Genomic DNA, 22,900 nt, shown 5'->3' with positions numbered 1-22,900 from the left:
ACGAGTTAAAGGAAGGAATGTATTATTTTTGGAGTGGATGGTACAATGAGCAGAGAATTTGCAATGGTTCTACACAGATGCAAATTTATTCTCACCAATCACTATACTACTCATACATTAACAAACAAGATAATAACTTAAACACCAGTCTTATAAAACGAAAGAAAAACACAGAACTAAAATTAATTAATTTAATTGACAAAAGATATATAGGAGCAATGACTGAAAGAATCCTATTTGCAAATAAAAGTGACCACACGAAAGTGGTGAAGAGTTTTGGAGTGGCTCGTGCACAATGGGGTGAGAATTCTCGGTGGTCCTGCAGAGACGAATTTGTTTTCGCGGCATTGCAGGCTCGTTTGGTCAATTTGTCAGAGATTCAGTCGACGTTTGCCGGAGGACGACAAAGCGATGATGGCGAGAACGTTCGTTCAAGGAAAACACGTCGTAGAGAGAGAGAGAGAGAGAGCAAGGGGGAGGGGGGAGAGGTCCAGTGGGTCCATGCTTGGAATTCGTGGGGATGAACGAGTGTTAGAATGGTTAATGGTGGCCAGCAGCAAAATTTTCGACACACCTGGTCCTGTACCTGGCACCACAGGGCGTGACGTAACGTACCTGGTGGCTCGTCACTCACTGAATACCGGAGCCTCTTGACCCGCTGGGCTCTTCTTCATTAAGGGAATCCTCGAAAGATGCACTTTTGCTCCCCATCCACTATTCCATTCCATTACTCCACCTTACATACCTTCTCATGACAATTTGTCGTCGTTTCCACTACCAAATAGTGGCCATTACGTCCCAGCTACGACGTGCATGCTTTATCCGTCGCGTAAAACGCCCTCCTGTACCATTTCCTCGTCGTGCCAACATCACTTTGTCCAACGCAACAACGCTCACGTACACTTCCACGTATCCATGTTGGTGTGTGTGTGTGTGGCACTGGAAGAAGAGTGCTCGCATTGTGGCAGCACGTAAACGATTTATACTCATCCGTCGAATTACTTTGAGATTCTTTCTTCCGAAAGATGCAAAATAAATTGTAGCTCTCTTTGAAAATTCCCATTTGCTCCGTGAAAGATTTATTTCATTTTCCGCTTAATTTTCGTCGTTGAAATTGATCGAGGTTTGCTCGGGGCCATGTCAACGGTGAACTGGATTGTCCGCGACCATTTGGATGAAACAATCCGTCGCACCCTTCGATCGCTCGAAGGGCCGAGGGCTTTCGGACATTCGGGAAATTCGTACCTGACTCGAGATAATCCGTACGATCATCGGTGCACCTGCACCGACTCGTAAACTGGATTTTACGTTGGCCTTCTTCATTTGGCTTTTACGGGTTTCTTTCGGATGATGATGCCGCAGCAGGTTCTCCATCACCGTTAATTTTCCGCACGCGAGTAACATTTCCTACGCGTTAACATACCACCACAAAATTAAAGCGGCTGGCTGCTCGTTAGTCACGGTAAAATTCTTCTCAAATATCGATTATCTCGGTATCGATCTTTATCTTACAAACGATCGTAAGATCCTAAATCATCGCTCCAGTTATAATTACTTATACGAGTTTTGACGTATAACTTAAAAAAACAGTATTGTCATATTTAAAAACTATATAATAGCCTTTACTAAAAATATATATGAACATAGTTAATAAAATAATCTATGAAATATGAACATAATCAAAAGATACCCTAATAAAAATAATTGCATCAAATATGTAGGCAGGAATAGTTATAATAAATGAAATTTTTAACTAACCTAATATCAGATTGTTAGAGGAGCAACAATAATATGATATAGAGTCCCGAAGAAATTGAATTTATCAGTAAAAAAGGAGCTTTTATTTTGAACAAAGGATTCGTGTGGGTAGGTTACGAGTCCTCGGGTGGATCGAATTAGGCAGGAGTTTCTGATGCAGTTAGCGCTTATTAATTTGTGTGGCTGGTTGAAGTAAAAGTGTATACTGTATAGAGAGTATAATGCGATGTATATATGTATGAGAGATGTAGCAGCACGTGCGTGTGTGAGATCGTGTGTGGGGAGGAAAGAGTAGGGACCATCGAGCTCCCGATGGTATCTTTATATTGCATTATTGCATTAAGCACTTCTGTACACAGTGGGTAGCATCAACGGAGCCAACAATGGGGTGCCCCATGATTTTCGGCCTGTTCGACCGTCGGCGCCGTATTATATCACACAAAAGCCCTCCACGAGATACACGCACCGTGCCTCGCGTACTAAACTTTACACCACGAAACATATATGCCATTACTTATATGCACCACTGTGTTACACAAGAATCATTCGACTCGTCCGCTCAAGTTTGCTTAGGTCCTTTTATATGGCCTCTGAGAAAAATTATTACATCGCAAACCTCCCCAAAACACTGTATACCTTCAACGTAATATTAAACCCTCGTTCCAAAATATTACCTTCGTACTTATATCTCTATATCCAGGAATAAAACTGATCGAAAATGATCAATTAAAAGCGAATTATTTTTTTATAACATATTGAGAAAAGTGTATTTAGTAGGAGAATATGGTAGCTTTAAAAAATTGTGAAAAAAGGGGAGGAAATATTAGGGAGGTGTTCTCAGGGTGAAATTTTGCTTTCATAAGAAAAACTGTGTGGTAACTGATACATTTTTATAGGAGAAATTCTTGTAAACCCAACCAGCTGAGAAAGCAGGATGGAAAATTCAGCAATGCACACATGCACACAAGCATACAAAGTTTTTTAAGGGTAATCTTAAGTAAGTCGTGTGCTAAACAATATATTCGTACGTCAGTGAAGAAGGAACAGGTTGATTGTCTTAGGCAAGGACCTTTGTTAGCATTTAAATTCATGAACGTAGTATATAGGAAATTGATTAAAAAATAAAAAACGATACTTTTGGTACCATATTTTTATATCACTAACGACACCCTTTATTGCTGCCATATCTGAAATCGTTTATAATCGCAAATACACCTGCTCCCACGTCACATGTACCGGATGCATTTTACGTGTCAGCCGTTTGTCGCAGACTTCCAGCACGTAGCGCGCGTCGTCGTTCAATAAAGCTTTGACGACTACCTCATCCGTTTATGATTCACGAATTCAACAACCGACAAAGCAGATTCTGAAATAAGCAATTGTAACTTACAGAGAGAATATCCGTTCGCGCGGTGAGAAAAACAGTTTCTTCGAAAATTTGTTGAGAAATAAAAGTATGGAAATAGTTTGAATAGTGGAGGGAATCTTTGAAGAGGGTAGAAAGGTAAATCAGGATAAAATATGAAATTTGGTTTGCATTACACGACGGGTAAATATATATACGCGTACGTCAGGCATATTACAAGACCGCAGTGGTGTTTGAGGACAAAAGGGGAATCTCTCTCCTTTTGGACTGAAATATAAATCTCCATTGGTTCGGCCCAGGGGCGTGCAATTTCCAGGTCGTACCGGCCTCTTTCTATACCCTCCTACCCCCCCCCCCCCCTCTCTATCTGTCTACCGTGCAAACACACACATATATAAAGCATGAACTAATAGGAGTACTCAACGAACGATCAGGATCGTCCGTTTGCGTTGGCAATCCTCAACGCACACGCCAAACTACATTTTCGATCATGCGGAGCCTCGCGAGCCTGTCATTGACGATAATTCACCAAATGCGTCTGTTCAATGCTCATTCAACAGCTTCGGTCCCACACAGTGACCATAGTGTCTGTATGGATGATTTAGCTTATCGACGTGGTTCAATAAAATTTTCAATTATATATGTATGTATATATATATAAAAGATTTAATAATCAATGAAATTACACCGACTCGTCTCTTCCAGTATAGTACATATGACCTTCCTGAGACAGAACCCACCAGAGCTATTCTACAATTTTTTAGCAGGAAGATCCACCCTTTAGAGTATAACACTATATATATATATATATATATATATACTCTCCCATCATAGAAATCCCTTTACAAAGGCACACACGAAATCTGCTTCAGATTCCATTATATACTCCCGGAATAGGAAAAACTGTCCAATTCCAGTGAGCTGATTCCGAGGATCTGATGAACTTGGCAGGATCCAGACTGCAAATAAGACTTTTATTGACGTTTCGATAAATCAATTCGCCTGAGCTGGATTCTTCCTACGCAAGAAGTTTATGAGGCGAGTTGAACTTTCGTGCCGAGCATTTCGAGATCTCACATCCCTTGTACGAGTTATCGAAGGAAAATTGCGAGCTAAAAATTTCCGTCGAACGATCGACTTTCTTAATTGCTAAAAGCATTTCGTTTACATAAGGTAGCTTGTGTTCTCTCTCTCTCTCTCTCTCTCTCTCTCTCTCTCTCTCTCTTGCTCTGGAAATGGCGTATGATAGCGCGAATCTCCTTCTCCTGGACGATTAAGTTACGTTAAAGTGGATCGTAAAAGATTATCATTCCAGTTTGATGGATAAACCTCATTTTATAATCGTTTGGTTCGAGAAGAAATTTCAGATTAAGAGTGTCCTGGATCTGGGGGAATTTTGCATTGGGCTTAATTGAAAAGATCTGGCAAATGGCATGGAGAACGGATCGATCGAGTGGGCCAGTGTGACGTGCAGGGATTCAAAGTTTTAAGAGGATCGGTGTTGGTGAAAAGGAGTTGAAAAGTCTGTTGATCATTGTCGCATAATAATTCGATGGAGAAAATATAAAGCTCGATGGAATCACTCGGCTATGCACTTGGGGCAACTTTAACGGTTCACTTGGCAGGTCGAATGTCGAATGAGAGCTAGAATGGCGTTTATGTAAAGTCGTCGGTACGTGTGTACCCACGAGGAACAATGAAGGGTCATTAATTAAGCGCACTCCTTCTTCAGGACCAAGGGTGCAGGAGATCGAAAGGAAACGACTAGGGAATTCTTAACGTTCCATCTTTTCGTCCAAGTCAACTGGATCCACTGTAACCGAGAACTAAATGGGATCACCTAACTACTAATGTAGTTTATGTGTGCTCGTATATTTAAAGCTCTGATTTCCGTTACTCTGCAAATATAAATCAAGGACACCAGTTTACCTGAAAACCTTGAAATTTTGCTTCACTTGATTTTTTTTTCAGTCAGGTATAAACAGGGTAGTTAATTTTACTTGAAATTTGATTCTTTTGGTAGTGTCAGTCAATTCTTTTACTGTTTAGTAATAAGAAATGACAAACGTCAAAGTTTGAGAAACAAATGTAGAATTACTAATTAATGTTTATTTGGTAGATTTATATTATAGATTTTAATCAAAAGGAGGATAATGAATTTTTGAGCTAATCATTTTAGCAAGTAGCTTATTTTAGTGACCTTTCGACCCCACATTGAGGAAAATAGGTCGATAGTGCTCATTCCATTGGCACTTGGTATTATAATCTTAACCGTGCGATAAGCTATCAGCTATTATGCACGATGTACGGAAGCAGAGATAAGTTTCGAAGTAACGACAGCTTTGGGAAAACGTATCATCACGTTCGCATCTGACCTTCTTGAATAACCCCCTATTCCAGGTTTCGATCGTTAAATAAATAATTTGCATACTGAATTCTGTTCTTTCTGTGTTAAGTTATTTCTCATCATTCTCAAAATTTTATCATTTGCTCAATCAACTTTCAATTTCACTTCTCGAAGCTAGAAATAAATGAATTCTATCCTTACCAACAATTCTTTTCTTCTTTCAGTATATAAGAAAAAGATTATTTATAGTTTTATTCCATATATTTTTCGTTAAAAGTGTCTCTACTTCTATATATTATAATGTAGTTTAAGTTACATGGAGAGTTGTGCAAGTAATGCACGAAGATTCGGAAAAGTTTCACCATCTCACCAGTGTATTACCAGCTGGTACAACGAGCCTGGTGTGTTGTTATTACGAAACTCGTTTAACCGTTTCTAAAGTTGACTACTAGTAGCACAAACCGGAAATTATGTTATAATCGAGAATATACATATGCAAAAGTCTTAAAGATCTTTTGGTTGACACCAATGCTTAATTAACATTACAAGAGAGAGAACGCAAAATTCCATTTTAATTCGTATGATAATAAAGGATTCGTTTCGTATACTGGGATCGAATAAAAGGAGAAATTTCTGGATAAATATAGGAGGAAGCAATCAACGTTTAAAATATATTAGCGATTCAGCGAGGAATGAAAAGGCCAAATAGAAATCTTAATAGTAAAGATCTACGCCAACTACGTTTGTGGACCTCTTTATTTTCTTCCCCTGGGCAAATTCAACAGAAAGAGGCAGACTAATTGAATTACCTTTTGACCGAGCAGAAAGAAATGCAATCAAATAAATTGCACATCGCGAGGACCCTTCAGCTTTGTATCAAAAAGGATTTTAGCCGCTACGCTCTGTACCCTGCTTAAGCTGAAATCGTCACACTTTCATAATACATTTTCCTAAAAAGCCTACTGACAAATCTCATCGCGAAACAAATACTACAAAATCGAGCAAGCTATGTATACTTGAAAAGTCACTCTATAGAAGAGTCTTCTAATCGAAATTTAAGAGAAAAATTTCATAATAATTTTTATATGTTGAAAAATCTGCAAAATATTCTTCTGTATTTTATACACACTGAGATAAAATGTAATATTTATTATATATATATATATATATATATATATATATACACACATACACACAGAGGACTCTAGGAGTTTCGCAATATTTCGTTCCACGAGAGATTCTAATTAATATTTAGTTCTCTCTTACCCCTCGCACAATGAGAATACTGACCTCCTCGGTTGATTTAGTGTCACGATTGGTCTCGCAGCGAAATAAAATTTGCATGTGCATAAGTGGGCTCGATTTTTTATAGCCGGTTAGATGATACTCGAAGGAAACCGGTGCTCATTGTCCCTCTATTATGTCGGAGGCGCGGGCATTAATTCGACGTTGAAGGGACCCCACAAACTTATGCAAATTCCTCATTAACGACCCTGCTGCGTTCGACCCTGTGGTGCAACAAGCACCAATACGTACGCCAATGCGTCGTGTTAATTTCTCCATCCCATCCCCAGGAATCGCGCTCGCTTCAGCCTCGTTCCTTAATTGAGCAGCCACAGATGCGAGATTACAAGATACAATATGCAAGCTGCGAGAGCTAATACGTCGATCTCGCGTGTATATCCTGCAACATTCTCGCTCTCTAACCTTCCCACCAATGAAACCACCCGCCCTTAACCTAATCGAAAACATTATTCTACACACGACATTCCCACATCTCTCACACACATCTGCTATTGCTATATACATGTGCATTAACATAAACAGCTTTTACACTCATGTACACACGTAATTCTAATGCTCATTTGTAATTATGTAATTTGAATTATGTAGAATGTGGTGCAGTGTAATTTCTTATATAGGTAAACGCGCGTTCATAGCAATTATATTTTAATTTAATGTTTAAAAGAGATTTGCTTGAAAATTTAGCAGCTCATTAGACATTGATAACCGATCCTTTTATCATTCATGTTTTAAACTTTTTTCCTGCCTCGTACCGGATTACGAACGTTTTATTTTTAGAAGGGCAAACGTTTACCAACACGACCACGCAGGTAAATAAGAGAATCTCCCGTTAGATTAATAAAAATGATGGGGAATTGCAAAAGGTAAACAAACGAGTAAGCGTGGGGAATAGAAAAACGTTGACAAATCTCAGAGCACGATTCTCCCAAAGGAGTGGATATATAAACGAATATTTTATTGAAATATGAACCTGTTGACACTGCACTCCCTCTGATAAATTCAGGTTTCCACGCAGAGAGGCGGAAATCGTCTGAAAATAAAAAACACGATGCGTTATTAACGCCAAATAGAAGCTCGTTGCAACAAACTGAAACTTCCAGACGAGTTGTTCAACGCGAATTAAATTGATTAACTACCCGGACATTTTCCTTCATAAATTAGAACGCTGTTACACATAAAAGTTGAACGATTGTTAACGAATTTCACTTTTTAATTATCGCATCACGGTACACTTGATAACTCTGCACGATAATAAAAATATAAGAAACAAAGTGCATCACGAGTGCAGGAATACTTTTGTAAGAAAATAATTACCTCTACAAATTCGACCAATGATATTCTACGTTTAATAAATTATTCTTTATAATTTTCATCGTATATACAGAGTTTGAGTTTTCTTTTAGGGATATCTCAAGAGGTACAGGATTTTTGAAAGCATCTCTGTGTCAAATGTAGCAGTGGCATAAAACGTTTGAAGTTTGCCTAAATCAGAAATGGGATGAGACTATGGATAAAAATAGAAGAAGAAGTTTCACATTGATGAGAGGTCGAAGCTCTTACAGGTGCGAGGAATTTTTCGTCGAAAATTACCATTTGATTTCCATGACAAAGGGTACGGACCTGGATGTGTTTTACGATGGAACAAGTGACGTCGAGGACGATTAGAACGATCAGATAGGAGCTGCTGGGTCTTTGGATGGTGCAAAGGGGCGGATCCCAGTGCTAAGTGGTGTCTCCTAGTGACCCATTGTTGGTCCGCGGCTAAGTTAATCCAAAGATCGAGCGCGATCTGCCTGATAAATTTGCTCTTTCTTCAGGATTAAATAAGGATTAACGTGCTGACTCGGCCAGATCTCTCTGCATGGTGCACGCCGGCTTTTCTCCTCTCTCTCTCTCTCTCTTCCTTGAAAAAACCGCACTACTTTTCTCGATCGGTCCACTGACCGAGATATTGCCTGATCGGTATCGTCCAACCCGCGTTAAAGTGACGTTAAAAGCCACGTCAAGACCTCCCGCGATCCTAACGATAAGCCCTTGCAACGATACGATTTCCTAATTCGTCGACAGGCACGATTCTACATTTTGACGAGTATACCTGATTCTCTCTCTCTCTCTCTCTCTCTCTCTCTCTCTCTCTCTCTCAACGAGCAAAAAATTGTTCCGTCCGAAAACGTCGATTCATTCGCTCTAAAAGCCATATCACTTTAAGACACGTCGATATTCTTATTATGACTACAGAATAAAATATCACGTTCCATGTCACTTTATAGTTCTATCGGGCTAATCTCTTTGGAGCCTTTGTCAAATGTATTAGACACGACTGTATGAAATTCGTTCAAGGAATAAACGAAGATGATAATTCTTCTAAATCGATTTGGATGATCTTGGATTATTATTATTTGTTTAGCTTACTGTATAAGTGTTGTTTTAAGTGAGTCGTTATATCGATTGGAGTGCCATTATAATTATGTTAATTTTTATCCCATTTCATTTTCAAGAGAATTTTGCTGAAGAATATATATAAGTTACTAGGTCATTTAGTTGAAAGCTTTTGTAGTAGCTGCTTTTAGGATTTGGAGCCTTAAGCTTTTGGAGCGTACATGCAAGTTAACGTATCATAACCGCTCCGTTTGCAAATGCATGTACGATATGTCAATTGTGAGTGATTAGAACCCCTTAGGCTCTTTTGTGAGTTACCAAAGGATGTTCCTTAAACCGACTGCGTTGAAATTCGTGCAGTTTCGTATCTCTTGATCTGTTCGGGTCAGGTGTAATCCACCATTTTGATTGCGTTTAAGCAAGTTAGTTAATTCGTCTCAAAATTGACCTGTTACGTAGACACAGATGGCAAATTCTAATTTACCATCTCGTAACTTCTATTTACGCATAATTAACCTTAAAACCTCCACTAAATAAGATTATAATTTTTTACTCTTAATAAGAATCCCCTAATTTATGACTTTATCACAAATAATTCATGTAAGTAAATTTGCAGCTCCGAGTGAAATAAACCCTTATAATTATCCCTATTTATTTGTTTTATTTTTTATAATTATTAAGAGCTATATACAGGACCGAGTTTCTTTTTTACTTTGGAAAAGTTTTAATACTCTTCGATGTTCTTTCGAGTTAAGTAGAGCGAAGTGAAGGTGTTTGCGGAATTCCATTTTCTCGCAATTACCACGGAACATCGGACTTTTTTCTTGGCCACGAGGGACCGAAATTTCTCGTATATGTCATTTTTACATCGCTGCTAACCAGAAGTGCCAAAGCAAAAAGTTCTGCTGTACCACATGGCTTTAAAATAAAAACAAATAAAACGAAGCGCGATGTCGTACACGCTGAAACCGTAATTAATGCAGGACGTTTATTATACGGAAGTATAATTAAGCTGAAAAGTGGTATTTGCTTTTAAATAGCCGGATTGCTGGACGAGATTAAGAATGGATTTGAATTTGAATGTGCGCAGAGACAAGTAGGAGCGAAATTTCTCGCGTCTTGTGTTGGTTTGGGTCACGCTACTAGTGGACACCTTGAATAAGCGAAATATATCATCCGAGAACGCATAACCCTTCAGGAGAACAAGTTACTTGGCTGCTGTTGCTGGAGCTTCAACATATTATTCCGCGGGGAACCTTTTGCTCGCGTGGCGAATTTCAATGCAAGCAGCTGGATGAGCCAGTGGCGTAGACGTCGCACCAACAAATCAAACGCAATCCCTCGAGCTGAATAATTTTCTCGCAAATTATTCTATAAAGTAGAAAAAACTGTGGAGGCATCGAGTTAATTTAATATTATAAAATATTGCCTCTAATTACCATAATTACTTCCATAAATCTTGTGGACAATTTTTTTCTTCATCCCACCAAGCAAAGAATATATAAGTAAAATTATTCGAATCGTCAAAAGTTTATTCTTTGTTGCTAACTGGTGGAAAATTAAAAAATTTAAATAAATTTTATTGACTTGTGCAAATTTTTAAGGCTACGCTATTGCGTGACAAAGTGGTTAAAGCAACTAATGAAGGAGCGAGATTTGACGTAATAAAGCACAGCCGTGGTTTTGTGGTTATTTAATATTGCTTGGTATATGAGGGCCAATTTTTCTTTATATTTTCCTAAAGACATGGGCTCCCAGATGTACTCCCTACAATACTGTACAGCATTACGTGACGCTTTAGCGAAGTTGCCGTAACTTTTGTCACAAGCTTCTCTATGCTCAAATTCATAATTTGCATATATATATATATAAATGTATATGTGTGCAGGAAGTATCCAATATTTTCTAGCATCGTATGCATATTCTAAACAAGGACCCTCTTAATAAACCTGTTTGAAAACCAAATATCAAAAATTTTACTTCGTCCAAGTTTCGACCAAACTTTTCACTTTCCACTTTTCCTTCGTTAAAAAGAAATGTCGATCATTATTAAAATAAACACCTGGGACATTATCATTTGTTCGAGAAACTCCTAGAAAAGTAACGAAAAAATGTTTATTAATAATAAGAGTCAGCTAGGTCTAATTTCATCTAATATAATTATTTAATATAATAATAATATATGAATAACTGTAACGTTACGTTACTCTGCAAAACAAGGTTGGAGTATCGTGACCTTGTTTCCGTTATGGTAAATATTAAAGATAAAATGAATGCAACTAGTTTGATAAAATAAAAAAAAGATGTCGCTTGTTATTATTTATTATTAGCGTTGCGTGAAAGTTGACACAAATACTAAAAAGGAAGTATAAAGCAAGATCGATGAGAAATAACAGCCACGCAGTGTCTACCTGAAATAAGACGGAACAGTCGTGAGCGGCTCAGTGGTCTAGGGGTATGATTCTCGCTTTGGGTGCGAGAGGTCCCGGGTTCAAATCCCGGCTGAGCCCAATTTTTTATACTCTCTTTTTTCTCCAATTTCTGTATCAATAAAATTAAAATTGTTACAAGAAATTAATTTCTAACAATATAATTGCAAATTAATAATTCCTCGACAAAATGATAAAATTAGTGACAAATTGGAGAAAATAAGCATTTATATCTACAGGTATACTTCGCGTGTTGGATCATGGAGATTATCAATAGGAAGGGGAACGTTCTATCGCATGATAAGTTATAAATAATCGTTTTTTCTATTACGACGGCCAAGGGCACAATTAATTTCGCATATGATAACGCCAGCGACGATTATCTTATTGCCGAGCGAGGAACTAAAATGGAATGTCCTCCTAAGTAGAAGATTTGCATAAAGCCATTGCTTTTAATGATCGCTGTATTATACGCGGAATGATATTGAGGCAATTGGAGAGTTTCAGCTGTTAATAATAATAATGAGGGAGGCAACGCGCCGGAATCTGTAAAGGAGTGGAATGTTTTAATAATTATGTATCAAGGTCGAAGCAAGTTTTTCTTGGAAAGTTGATCGAGCTAGTCGATGATAGACCCTCGGGCAATTTACGGGAGGTGCCCGTTCCAATTGGAATGGACACGCTCGAGTCTCAGGTGCGTTTAATGCGTGTATTTCATGCTTTGACTCAGATCAAACATACACGAACGTGTTGCGTGGCTCTAACCTAGGTGATACAGCACCTGCCTACTTGTAACGATCAAATAATGACTCGGTGAAACTAGAAACAACTTACGTTTCTCCCGAAAATTACCGGAACGAGCTCGTACGGCCAGCATAAAGCAGCTTTTGTAATTTTCTGCCCTGCTCTCCAATCAGTTCTCGCTTCGACTTTCAATTAAAAACTGCTTGTTTTACGTGAATCGAAATTTTCATTTTCCATGTATGCCTTTGCAAGCTATTAATCAAACTATACCAATAAATGGAAAATTCCATTGTAGTCTAGAAATTTCACCACTTTCTTCGATCCGGTCGTGATTGACGAGGAAAAGATCGTAATAAGTACAGCAAAGTATTTCGAAAATTGAACCATGATTAAATTGCAACTTCGAGTTTCTTTCGACGTACAGTGACATTATTTAAGCGAACGAGATTTACTTTTTATCCGGATAAGCCAGTTTCGAGGAATGCATTTTCTTATTAACCGTGTTACGACTACTTGAAAAGAAAACCTATATAGATGGTCTCTCTGATTCAGTGTTGTCTGCAAATTTCTAGAGAATTCCTCTATCCCGAACCTTCTCGTACATTGGTTTAAAAAAGAAACCTATAGACACGTATATATATTCGACAAGATTGAAGTGCCTGAGAAACGATTAATAATTAAATTTAATCAATGTATCGTATATCCATTTTTGCAATACAGGAGCTGCTCGAAGAATACACGAAAACCTGATGGTTTTCAAGGTGAAAGATTTACGAAGATACGATGTAACACTGAAAAGGGATCCTTTTCGGGATTTTTGTAGGTGGCCGAAAGAATTATCCGCGCGTCATTGGGTAAACACGAAAGCAACCGTGCCTGGCACAATAAGGATCACTCGCAAAAAGGATCGCACGTATTACACAACAGCGACGTCTTACCTACGGCCACCACAGCTGATGCTGAAAATATTTTCAATTTCTTTCGCCACTCGGCCATCTCACGGTTCAACAGTCTCAAATGAGAAACGCAAGTTGATTATGCGATCGATCTCGCTCCTATGTGGAATAGAAAATTTCATAAAAATTAATTAACTAATATAGTATAAGTATGTACACACAAAAAACTATAAAAGTATGACTAAAAATGCACTAACGTGGAAAAATGATATTTATATATGATTGTAAAGAGGGGGAGGGGGGATATTCACTCAACGTAGTCGAACTATATATATAAAGTGATTCGTTATCGCATTCGTTCCAGTTGGCTCGTTCCTGTAATTCGAATAGGAGGACACGTGTCCCAAGCGAGACAGTATAACAAAATTCCGGAGCTTCTTTGGGCCTTGCATGCTCGTTGCTGCGTGAAAACGATCCACAATGGCGGCGCGCGTTACTCGCATCGTCGCCATTGTTCGGCAAACGTTTAAAGAGGAAAACGGTTTGAAAATCCAGCTTTCGAGTGGTCGCACCGCCTGTTCTCTTTCTACTTCGGTCCATACGTGTCACAGTGTCATACTCCCCCTCCGATTCATCCATTCCGCTCTGTGGCAGTCTCCACCTCCCTTCTCACCCCTTGAGAGAGCCTACACTCCTCTCGCGCGTACCTCACATCCTTCTTCCTCCGTTCCGATCCGTGTTGTTGCTCCCGCAGTTGCCAACTCGAGTGCTGTCGCGCTCGCTTTTACAACTTTGATCGAGCGCCTCTTCAGTGCGCATAAAATGAAATGAATTAGCGCGCACCGGAAGCTGAAAACTCGCCTTCCACCAGAATCTCACACAGCTTTCCCTCCCCTCCTTTTTTGCTCTCCATTCAGCAACACCCTTCTCTCTCACTCTCGTATCCATGTTTATTATCTCTCTCTACATACCCCCCCCCCCCCTTCTCATATTTTTCCTCTAAAAATCCTATACACGAACATTCGTGTCCTTCGGTGAAGATGTTTTACCCGTTTGATAAATATTCTCAACGTGCATATTCAAGTTCTGCACGTTCGTACGGACCAAGAGAGAAACTGGCGAAATTATTATCGAACCGAGCAAAGAAACCGTTGCACTAGTTTTTTTTTTCGGAACAGCCACTCGAGGATCCCTGCGGTAGCCCCGAAACTCGAAACTCGTGCTTTAAACAACGATCGTCTTTCTCTTCTAGTCGCCGCGACAAATCCGATGCAAGTGCGTCGAGTGGAAACCTCTTCGGGATCCCCGTATCGCCTATACAAGCTCACTGAGCCTTAACCAACACCACCCCTTTATCGTCCTTCATACATAAAAAGCTTCACGAGCAATCCTTATATTTACCAACAATTCTCACCATTCATCACCAATCACAAATAAACGACTCTTATTGTTTCGGTACCTTCGTTACCATCGCTATAAATCCGTGCACTGTATTATTACACTGTAAAAGAAAACAAAGATTTAGGAATTTTTAAGAAAAGTATATTCAAAATGTTTTGACAAAGTCGAAACTACTTGTTGAAAGCTTGTATTTTTCCTAAGAGTCCAAAGGCCATAATTGATCCAATTACAAGAAGGCTCGTAAGGAAAGTTTCGCAAGGGTTTTATGGGAGAATTATGCGTTTCTGTGGAAAATTGTAAGTGGATGAAATGTGCATAAAGTTCATGTTCCATGCATCCGAAGGAAATAAAGTTACGCCTTGCCAGTTGAGAGGCGACTCCGTCAAAGAGTATCTTCTGGTTCACGAAGTTGCGATTGCATTATCGTCGTTGAGTAACGTGACTTGAATTCTTGCGACGGCATCCACCGGCATCATCTCCCTTATGCTCCTGTGTCTTCCTGCAAGCCACGTTTCCCCGACGAGCTGCTACGGATAATTTACCTCCACCGTACGTGTACACTCAACGAAAGAGAATCTTCAAACAACTATACGTATTATTTAACTGTTCACTCGAGCATTTATTTATTCTCAAAGTAACACGCCAAAACAACACTGCAATCTTCCCTCTTGCATCATTTCACGAGAACAATAAATATATATAATGGACATGTATATATATATATTACGAATGACACCGGTTGATTGCAGGGAAAATATAAAACAGTCGGAGGAAATAGATTCAAGTGCGATATTAAAGAGATCCGGAAATTTTCCGGTAAAATTAAGGTGACGTTTCCCGTAATAATTTAATCAATATTTGAATGTGGAACGAGAGATTTCGTCGCTGTTCAAAGTTTAAATTGCTGTCAAACTGGGATGATTCAATCTTGCAAAGTGTTTCGATCTTCGGACACTGAATCCGTGCATGTATTACGAAAATTTAGTCCGGGGAAGCCATTAAGACTTCGTCTAGTTGCCGTCCACTCGCAGCGAGATCCAAAGTTACGCTAACGAGAGACCGAGAACTGGACTAATTAGACACGTATCAGGCAAGGCATTCCATGCCAGCGAGACCTAAGATTTCTGGAATCAAGTAGGATTTCGAATCGCACTGATAACAACGCCATTTACACTTAACAAAATATTCCAATAAACGTTGCGAAGAGAAGAGAGTTGATAAATCCAATAAAATCAATATTTTGGAGCCTTAAAAGAGAGAGGAAAATATGTATCAGTGAAGGATAAAAATATTAGTCCATATATATATATATTTATTTTGAATAGGATGAAGATGGTGGGAAATTCGCGAGAAAGTGGCCCGAGTGTGGAAAAGGAGCATAAAAGGGAGGCGTCCTGAGAGTTTTGGGCCGACGTTAAACGTCCCTTAAATTCCAGCGGAGTTGAAAGGTCGCCGCTCGAGAAGAATGTGAAGAGCGGTGACAATTTTTTGATCGTGACTTTGGTCGTGGCCTTAAAGAGTCCCATTGAGGATGAACGGATGCCTCCACTCTCCCACTCACTCTGGTCTCTCGCGCAGGGATGAATGAAATTTGCAGCTCGACTATCGTCAATGGGCCCGAGAGTTGGGCCGAAAAAAGGCCAGCCGGTTCTGGGTCTCTCCCACCATGACTGCCTCACAACTGCGGCCTGTCCCCCTCGATTCTCCCCCCACTCCCTTCGCCCCGCTGGGCCAGCAAAGCGACACAAGTGCCCCATTGTCGCGAGACGTGGCTTCGAGAGCGCTCCCAAGTATTGTCGTACCGCTCCTTAACACCATTAACTACGTTTTACCTTAAATTTAACCCAAAGTGGGGGCCTCTTGACAAATTTCCAGGATTTACGGCATCACGGCCCGTTTCCCACCGACAATGCCGCATCTCGAGTGACCGCGAACCATGCTCCTTATTCTCCCTCCTTTTTTTGTCTGCGCGCGTATATTCCTTCTACTTATTTATTCTCTCTATATCTCTTTCTTCCTCTTTTTTTAAGCCTGCTATTTCTCCTTGCTCTCCCAAAGTCATCCGAAAAACTCACCAACCAGTTCCACCCCCCCCCCCCCAACCAACTATGGCTTTGTGCTACCGATTGCTGGATAATCGATCGCGTGGATAATACCTGACCATTTTACGAACTGACGTCCCTTTTTATTATCTCGGTTTTGATAGTAACTGAGAAATCTCGACTAGTCAGTAAACACTTATACTCTAGACAGCTGTGTTCTGTGACATAAAGAAAATTATTACGATTTCATTAAGAAAATAGTTTTCTCAATATCTGAATTGTAGAATTTATTCTTTACGATTTTCTGGAACAATAATTTTAAACTATTAAATCACTGTTTCATGTTCTCAATTTAGGTGTAAACTAAAATTTGTTTGTCAATATTTACTATTTTTAATAATATGTTTACTTTTAGTGAATATATTGGTTCTTTTGTTTGTTTAATTTATGCAATATTTTGTGATTAATATTAGATTATATTTTGTCATCGTGTCATTTTGTAGGAAAAATTTCTGCTACACAGAATGGTATGCCTCTTCCAACAATACTGGTGAATTCCAAAATTTTCTATGAAAATTCCACAAAGTGTAGCTTTTGTTATGTTTTTTTTTAAATACACACTTAGCGTGTATGTGAAAGTAAAGAAAATATATTCAATTTAATCGATAATGCGCGATCTTTATTTCTGAGATTTATACGGTTTTGAAACCATTACGAAAAATTTTATTATTCTTCGGTTAAACTTCCTTCAAAGAATTTCTGAAAAACGTAAATTTACCTTCCGTTTAAAATTTAGTGCTTGGTGGAAAGTTTTAAAATTTGTGTAACGAACTGAACAAAAAGTATGTGATTTATCTCTATCTAGTTATACAGAAATACAATATTGCTTGGAAAAATAAACCGAGGATAATATAAGCGAGACAAAAATATTAAATAGAAGAATCTTTTATTGCTCCAGTATTTATATTAAAATATTAAAGTATTCGACATTTGTATAGTATATACTATGTATATATATATATAAAAATATACAATATTTACACTCTTAACAATAGTACAAATATATCGCGATAATTTCGTAATTTGGTCCACTGGGAATTCGATATGCCACATACAAAAGTATCACATCCAGTAGTGTAATATTTATATAAAAATCTTATAAAAGATATATACATTCCCAAAATATCGATCCTCGCAATGCTCGAAATAGGATAAAACAGTGTGTGAATTGTTGGAAAAATCGATCGTGCCTTTAGGAATTAACGATTCTTTCAACAGTGTGCTTAGTACAATTGACATTTCTGAAAACAGGGGCCACTGTGGTTTCATGGATAGAGTTTGACAGGCCATATTGGAAATCTATTCTCATCTTTTTCGCCTCGGCGTCATCCTGGTTGTCTTCGGACGGCCTTTTGGAGGTTCTCGACAAATCCCTAACGTCCGTTGTAAATCCTGAGTGGTTAAAAAGCTTCGAATCCACGAGGAAGTTGGGCTTCTCGTCCAAGTCTGCGGGAATCTTCGGGTCCGTCGTGGGTTGGCTGGCCTTGAAGCTGGAGGAGCCGTCGATGAAGGCGGAATCAGCAGATTTATCCTGAATGTCCTTTCTATCAGACTCGTCGCTGGATTCGCATTTTCTGTTCATCTCGTCCGAGCAGTCTTTTCTTTTGCCACAAGTTCTCAGACAGCAGCACTTCTGACTCTGTCCAGACGGTAGATCCTCCTTCTTGTACTTGACCCTGCGATTCTGGAACCAGATCTTCACTTGTTTCTCGGATAAGCGTAGATTCGTCGCGATCTCGATGCGCCTCAATCTGGACAGATACATGTTGGACGAAAACTCTCGCTCCAATTCGAGAAGTTGGGTGCTGGTGAAAGCCGTGCGGATGCGTTTTGAACTGGCGGTCATTGAATTAGGAGAGCGTGGGGGTGGCGTCGGCGTGCTACCACGAGAAGGCGAGTCGTTGGGTCCTGAGGCATCTGCAAAAAAATGTTCTCTCGTCAAACTTCGTCCTCTCTGTCTTTTCCGATTTAAAGGACAATTGGCAGGCTGTAATTTTTCTACAATTTTTCCAATACTTTTAAAAGAATCCTCGCGAGGATCGATTGGCAGTTTGAGGTTGGTAATTCGATCGAGGGGATATTCACCTGATAATCTGCTGGCGGAAGTGTTGAGGGGGGATGGCGGGCTCTGACCGGAAATTGGGAGGGCACCAGTGAGCGCAGGTGGACTCATCGGCACCGCGACGCTCATTGGCGCCGGCCTAGGAACGGGCCTAATAGGCTGATATCCCAGACCCAGGTTGAAGAAATTAAACATGTAATTGGGCAGCTGGTTCCCATAGTAAGGCAACGGATACGACGGTGGCGAATTGTTGCCGATCAACGAGTCGACCAAAAAACTCCTCGACATCTTCCTCTGGTTAATTCTCTTCCTTACTGCGATCCTCGATAACTTGTCACTCGACGCTCCGTCGGTGGTACCACTGCACTTCCGGAACTCTTCAATTCCTCCTTGAGAATCCCGAACCGCTCAACCGGAAATCACTGCTCATTTCCGGTTTCACTCGCAATATTTCAATCACCCCGAGTCACACTGTCTTTTATTGTTATTAACCAACACGTAGGTCGTAGTGTTCTGGTAATCCTCGATGGACTTCCGGTTGGTTTTTGAGAGATGAAATCGTGGAAGGATGTTGACGGGACGGTAGTGCACCGAATTCTGCACCCCGAGTGGAAGTTTGGGTGCATATATAGAGGGTGCAGACTCCACCCAGGGGTTGATACTTTGGATGGGGCCCTTTGTACTTGGGCCCCGCCCTCGAAAAGGGCACCCTTTTTACCCTCACCCCGCGCCAGGGCGTAGGGCTGCTCTCCCTAGGGACGACAGTGAGTAGGGCATTTTCTCGCTACCCGCTAATTCGACGGGTGGTAATTTCTCCCTCCTGCCGCCGGAAACTTTATACGGCATCATGCAGACCATCTTTCGATTATTATTGGCCTCGGCTACCCCAAACCTCCCTATACGTTCCCTCATTATTCCTGCATACACCCTACGCACTTTGCTTCTACTTTACTTCGAGTTCCATCCGAATCTGACTCTCTCGCCACTTGGAAAATCTCTTCCCTTCCTTGCACTACACAAGTAAGCAATTATTTAACTATAATCAAATTCTTGTTTCCTCGACAATTCAACTCGATCCACTGTAATTCCAAACAAGCGTTTCAAACTACAATTTTTAATGGTCAAAACACGCTCCGAAGTTCTCAAGATTCTCTCGCCAATTATTTTCCAACCAAAGTTTTTGTCTTGAGTTCTCCATTCGCTTACTTGTATTTCACGGTAAACAAATAGGTATTTGAAAGTAATTTGAAACTTCGGCCTATATTGCGAATGCAGTCAATTAATTTTACTAGCGGTGAGATTAATTTTCGTCCCATGTAATTAAATAGGAAAATCCTTTGTGTTTGGGTAAAGGATGAAGAAAAATGGAACACTGCTGTCGCATCTCCTATATATTTTTCTCTGGCGACTAACGAGTGGAACTCCAAGCTGATTTCTCTTTTCCTGTCCTCGTTCGTCGGCTGACAGCTCGCTGGGAACGTGTCGAGGAATCTGCACGAGCGATCAAGATAAAACATCAGCCAAAGGTAAAACGCAGTCGTTGGATGCTTTTTCTTGAAAATTAATGTCGTTAGTTTTATGGACTCTCGCTTTGACATAATTAATTAATTTGTCCGTAATTTCAACACTCATATATATAGTACCACCTATATCGATCATCAGCTCCACACAAAAGAAACCTAAAGATTGTCCTGCTATATATATTTAACTCGTTTTATCTCGTCGAGGGAAAATTTTGGAGGGAAATATTTTCAAGGAGGAATTTTGCTGTTTAATTCACTCGATTTTGATAGTACAACTCTGTTCGAATTTTATTTTATACCCTTAAGACAATTTGTCTCTTGTATGTTTGCCTTTAAGGTAATCCAATTCTCGCTCGACTCGATCATTCAACGGCTCTGAGAAACTTTGAATCAAATCAGACTCTTACATTGGGTATTTTACCTGATGCAATTCTTTCGGTACCTATAAATTATTCATTCGCGTAGACTGAAATCAAACAACCAAGGTGAATAAACGAAATGCCAATAGTCCGACAAACTTACTACAGGCATGCTGCACAAACATATCGCGAGAATTAGCGAACTGTGCTTCGAATTATTCGTTCGATTAAATGCATTATAGGTAAACAGCTTATTAGACTCACTTAAACAGTCGAAAATGCATTTATCAGTTCCTGGATACATTGCAATTAAAGCTAAATAAATAATTGATGCTCGGATCAATTTGGTTTTCGTATATTGAAACGATTATAAACAAACGCGTATGCTAATATTACCTAATTTATATACTGTATACGATTACATCGACAATACCATTATCAATCTTCGACAGGAAATTCTCGTTTTGACAAGCGATTAGCGTGAAGTTTTCTCGCATTTTTGCAATTCTTTTCCGTTAATAACAATTGCCGGAAAATCTCCATGGAAATCTATTATTTCGGGAGATTTTATTATTTTTCACTGAAATTACACAGATGTTCCGTGTATAAAATTACGTTGAGCTATTTGAGGCTTCCGCATAACGAAATTTCGGAGGAGAAGGCAATTCGAGTTTCTAATAACCCTCTATTAAGGGGATGAGAGATAATTAAAGCGATTCACGGGGCAAGAAGGTTATTTCTGTAATGGATAGTTCAACGCCTCTCGAGTAAACGGATGAAAGGATAGGAATGGACGCCCGTAGGTGGCAGCAATCGAATGTTGCATCATAATTTTATGATTATTCCTACGACGGTTTATCGAGCGTATCGCGCAAATAAACGCGATCCTACGGTCACCAGCTGGAAAATTAATGCCTAACGTATGAACGCTGCTTATTGCTATTAAATTCTTATCTTCGTGTTTGTATCTTCGTGCTTCATCATTCGGAACCTGAGTCCACCCCCCCCCCCCCCTCCTTGAATTAATTGAAATACTGACATATAGATCACACGAGCACTATAACTCTATTCAAGCTCGTAATAATTAAAATATTACTGTAAATTTTTTCAAATGTTGTAAAATAGTGTAAAAAAAATAGTTTTTATAGAGGAACAAATGATAATTAGAGTACGAATCGTAATCGTTATAAGGTAATAAGCATACAGTAGGTCGAGGAGTGAAAACAGAGGAGTGATTTGAAACCCCTAATAACGACACTAATCTCGTTAAAATGTTGCGAATGTATGATAGAAGTAGGGGAGGGGCATAGCCAGGGTGAACCGGCGTATTAAAAATCGGGGTAACGTTATCGTACAAGCTTCTGAATAACACAATAAGAAACCCTCGATGACGGCATATGTTTTCTCTTAAAGGGGGTTGCTAGCCCCTTTTACCGGAGGGTCCAGCCCTTGCACCAACACTCATACAGATAAACGCTCCTGCACAGCGCATCCTGCGTCATTAACGAAGAATATTTCAATTCCCCACCCAAATGCTTCATCATTGGCTGCTCCTCCTTGCAGGGGCGTTCCCTATCTTCCACGTATAAAATCCAAAAGTATCATTTCTCTCGACCATCTATTCCTATTTTCTTCTTGGGAGCTCTTTAAAATTCGAATTGATCGATTCATTCCTCTTCCTCCATCCAATTGTCTTCCTCCAATGAGAAAGACCTTCCTACGCACCAACACTGTAATTCTCTTAACGGAATCTACATTATTTTAAACTGTATAAAATCCAAAAGCATCATTTCTCTCGACCATCTATTCCTATTTTCTTCTTGAGAGCTCTTTAAAATTCCAATTGATCGACTCATTCCTCTTCCTCGATCCAATTGTCTTCCTCCAATGAGAAAGACTTTCCTACGCATCAACCCTGTAAATTCTCTTGACAGAATCTATAGACTATTTTAAACTATCTTCCATCTGGCTTTAACTTTCTTTCATCTTTAAATATTTTTAATTTCTACATCCCACTTCTCAGCAAAATATTGAATTATATTTAACGACCGTTAACCTCTTTTGGTTAGGGTCATCGCTACTTGACCCGCAACCGAGATGAAAAACCGATGAAACCTAAAATGGAATCTTTGTGAAAAATTCATGAAACCTCGGATATTTCGCTTTTTCGATGAAAAAAGTTTATCGCAAATCGATGAAGAGTGGGATATAGCAAAGAGCAGGGGAATA

At 39.4% G+C, this 22,900-nt stretch overlaps 1 protein-coding gene and 1 non-coding gene across 2 annotated transcripts; one reads left to right on the top strand and one right to left on the bottom strand.

Annotated features, from left to right (window-relative positions):
- Positions 1-11,593: 11,593 nt before the first annotated feature.
- TRNAP-UGG (transfer RNA proline (anticodon UGG)) lies at positions 11,594-11,665 on the top strand. Its single transcript has one exon. It is a non-coding gene; the product is annotated as a tRNA-Pro (tRNA).
- Positions 11,666-17,919: 6,254 nt separating this feature from the next.
- Positions 17,920-19,077, bottom strand: LOC136780666 (GS homeobox 1-like). Its single transcript, XM_066739198.1, has 2 exons — positions 18,813-19,077; positions 17,920-18,644 (listed from the first exon to the last, which is right to left on the bottom strand). The coding sequence occupies exons 1-2, from the start codon at positions 19,075-19,077 to the stop codon at positions 17,920-17,922; spliced, it is 990 nt and encodes a 329-aa protein (XP_066595295.1).
- Positions 19,078-22,900: the final 3,823 nt, after the last annotated feature.

The sequence above is a fragment of the Prorops nasuta genome, unplaced genomic scaffold, assembly GCF_024137725.1.
Source record: "Prorops nasuta isolate Cenicafe-Biocafe unplaced genomic scaffold, Cenicafe_Pnas_1.2 PNAS00002, whole genome shotgun sequence".
Lineage (NCBI taxonomy): Eukaryota > Metazoa > Arthropoda > Insecta > Hymenoptera > Bethylidae > Prorops > Prorops nasuta.
Note: the sequence above shows the minus strand (reverse complement) of the source record. Positions and strands in the feature narration are given on the sequence as shown.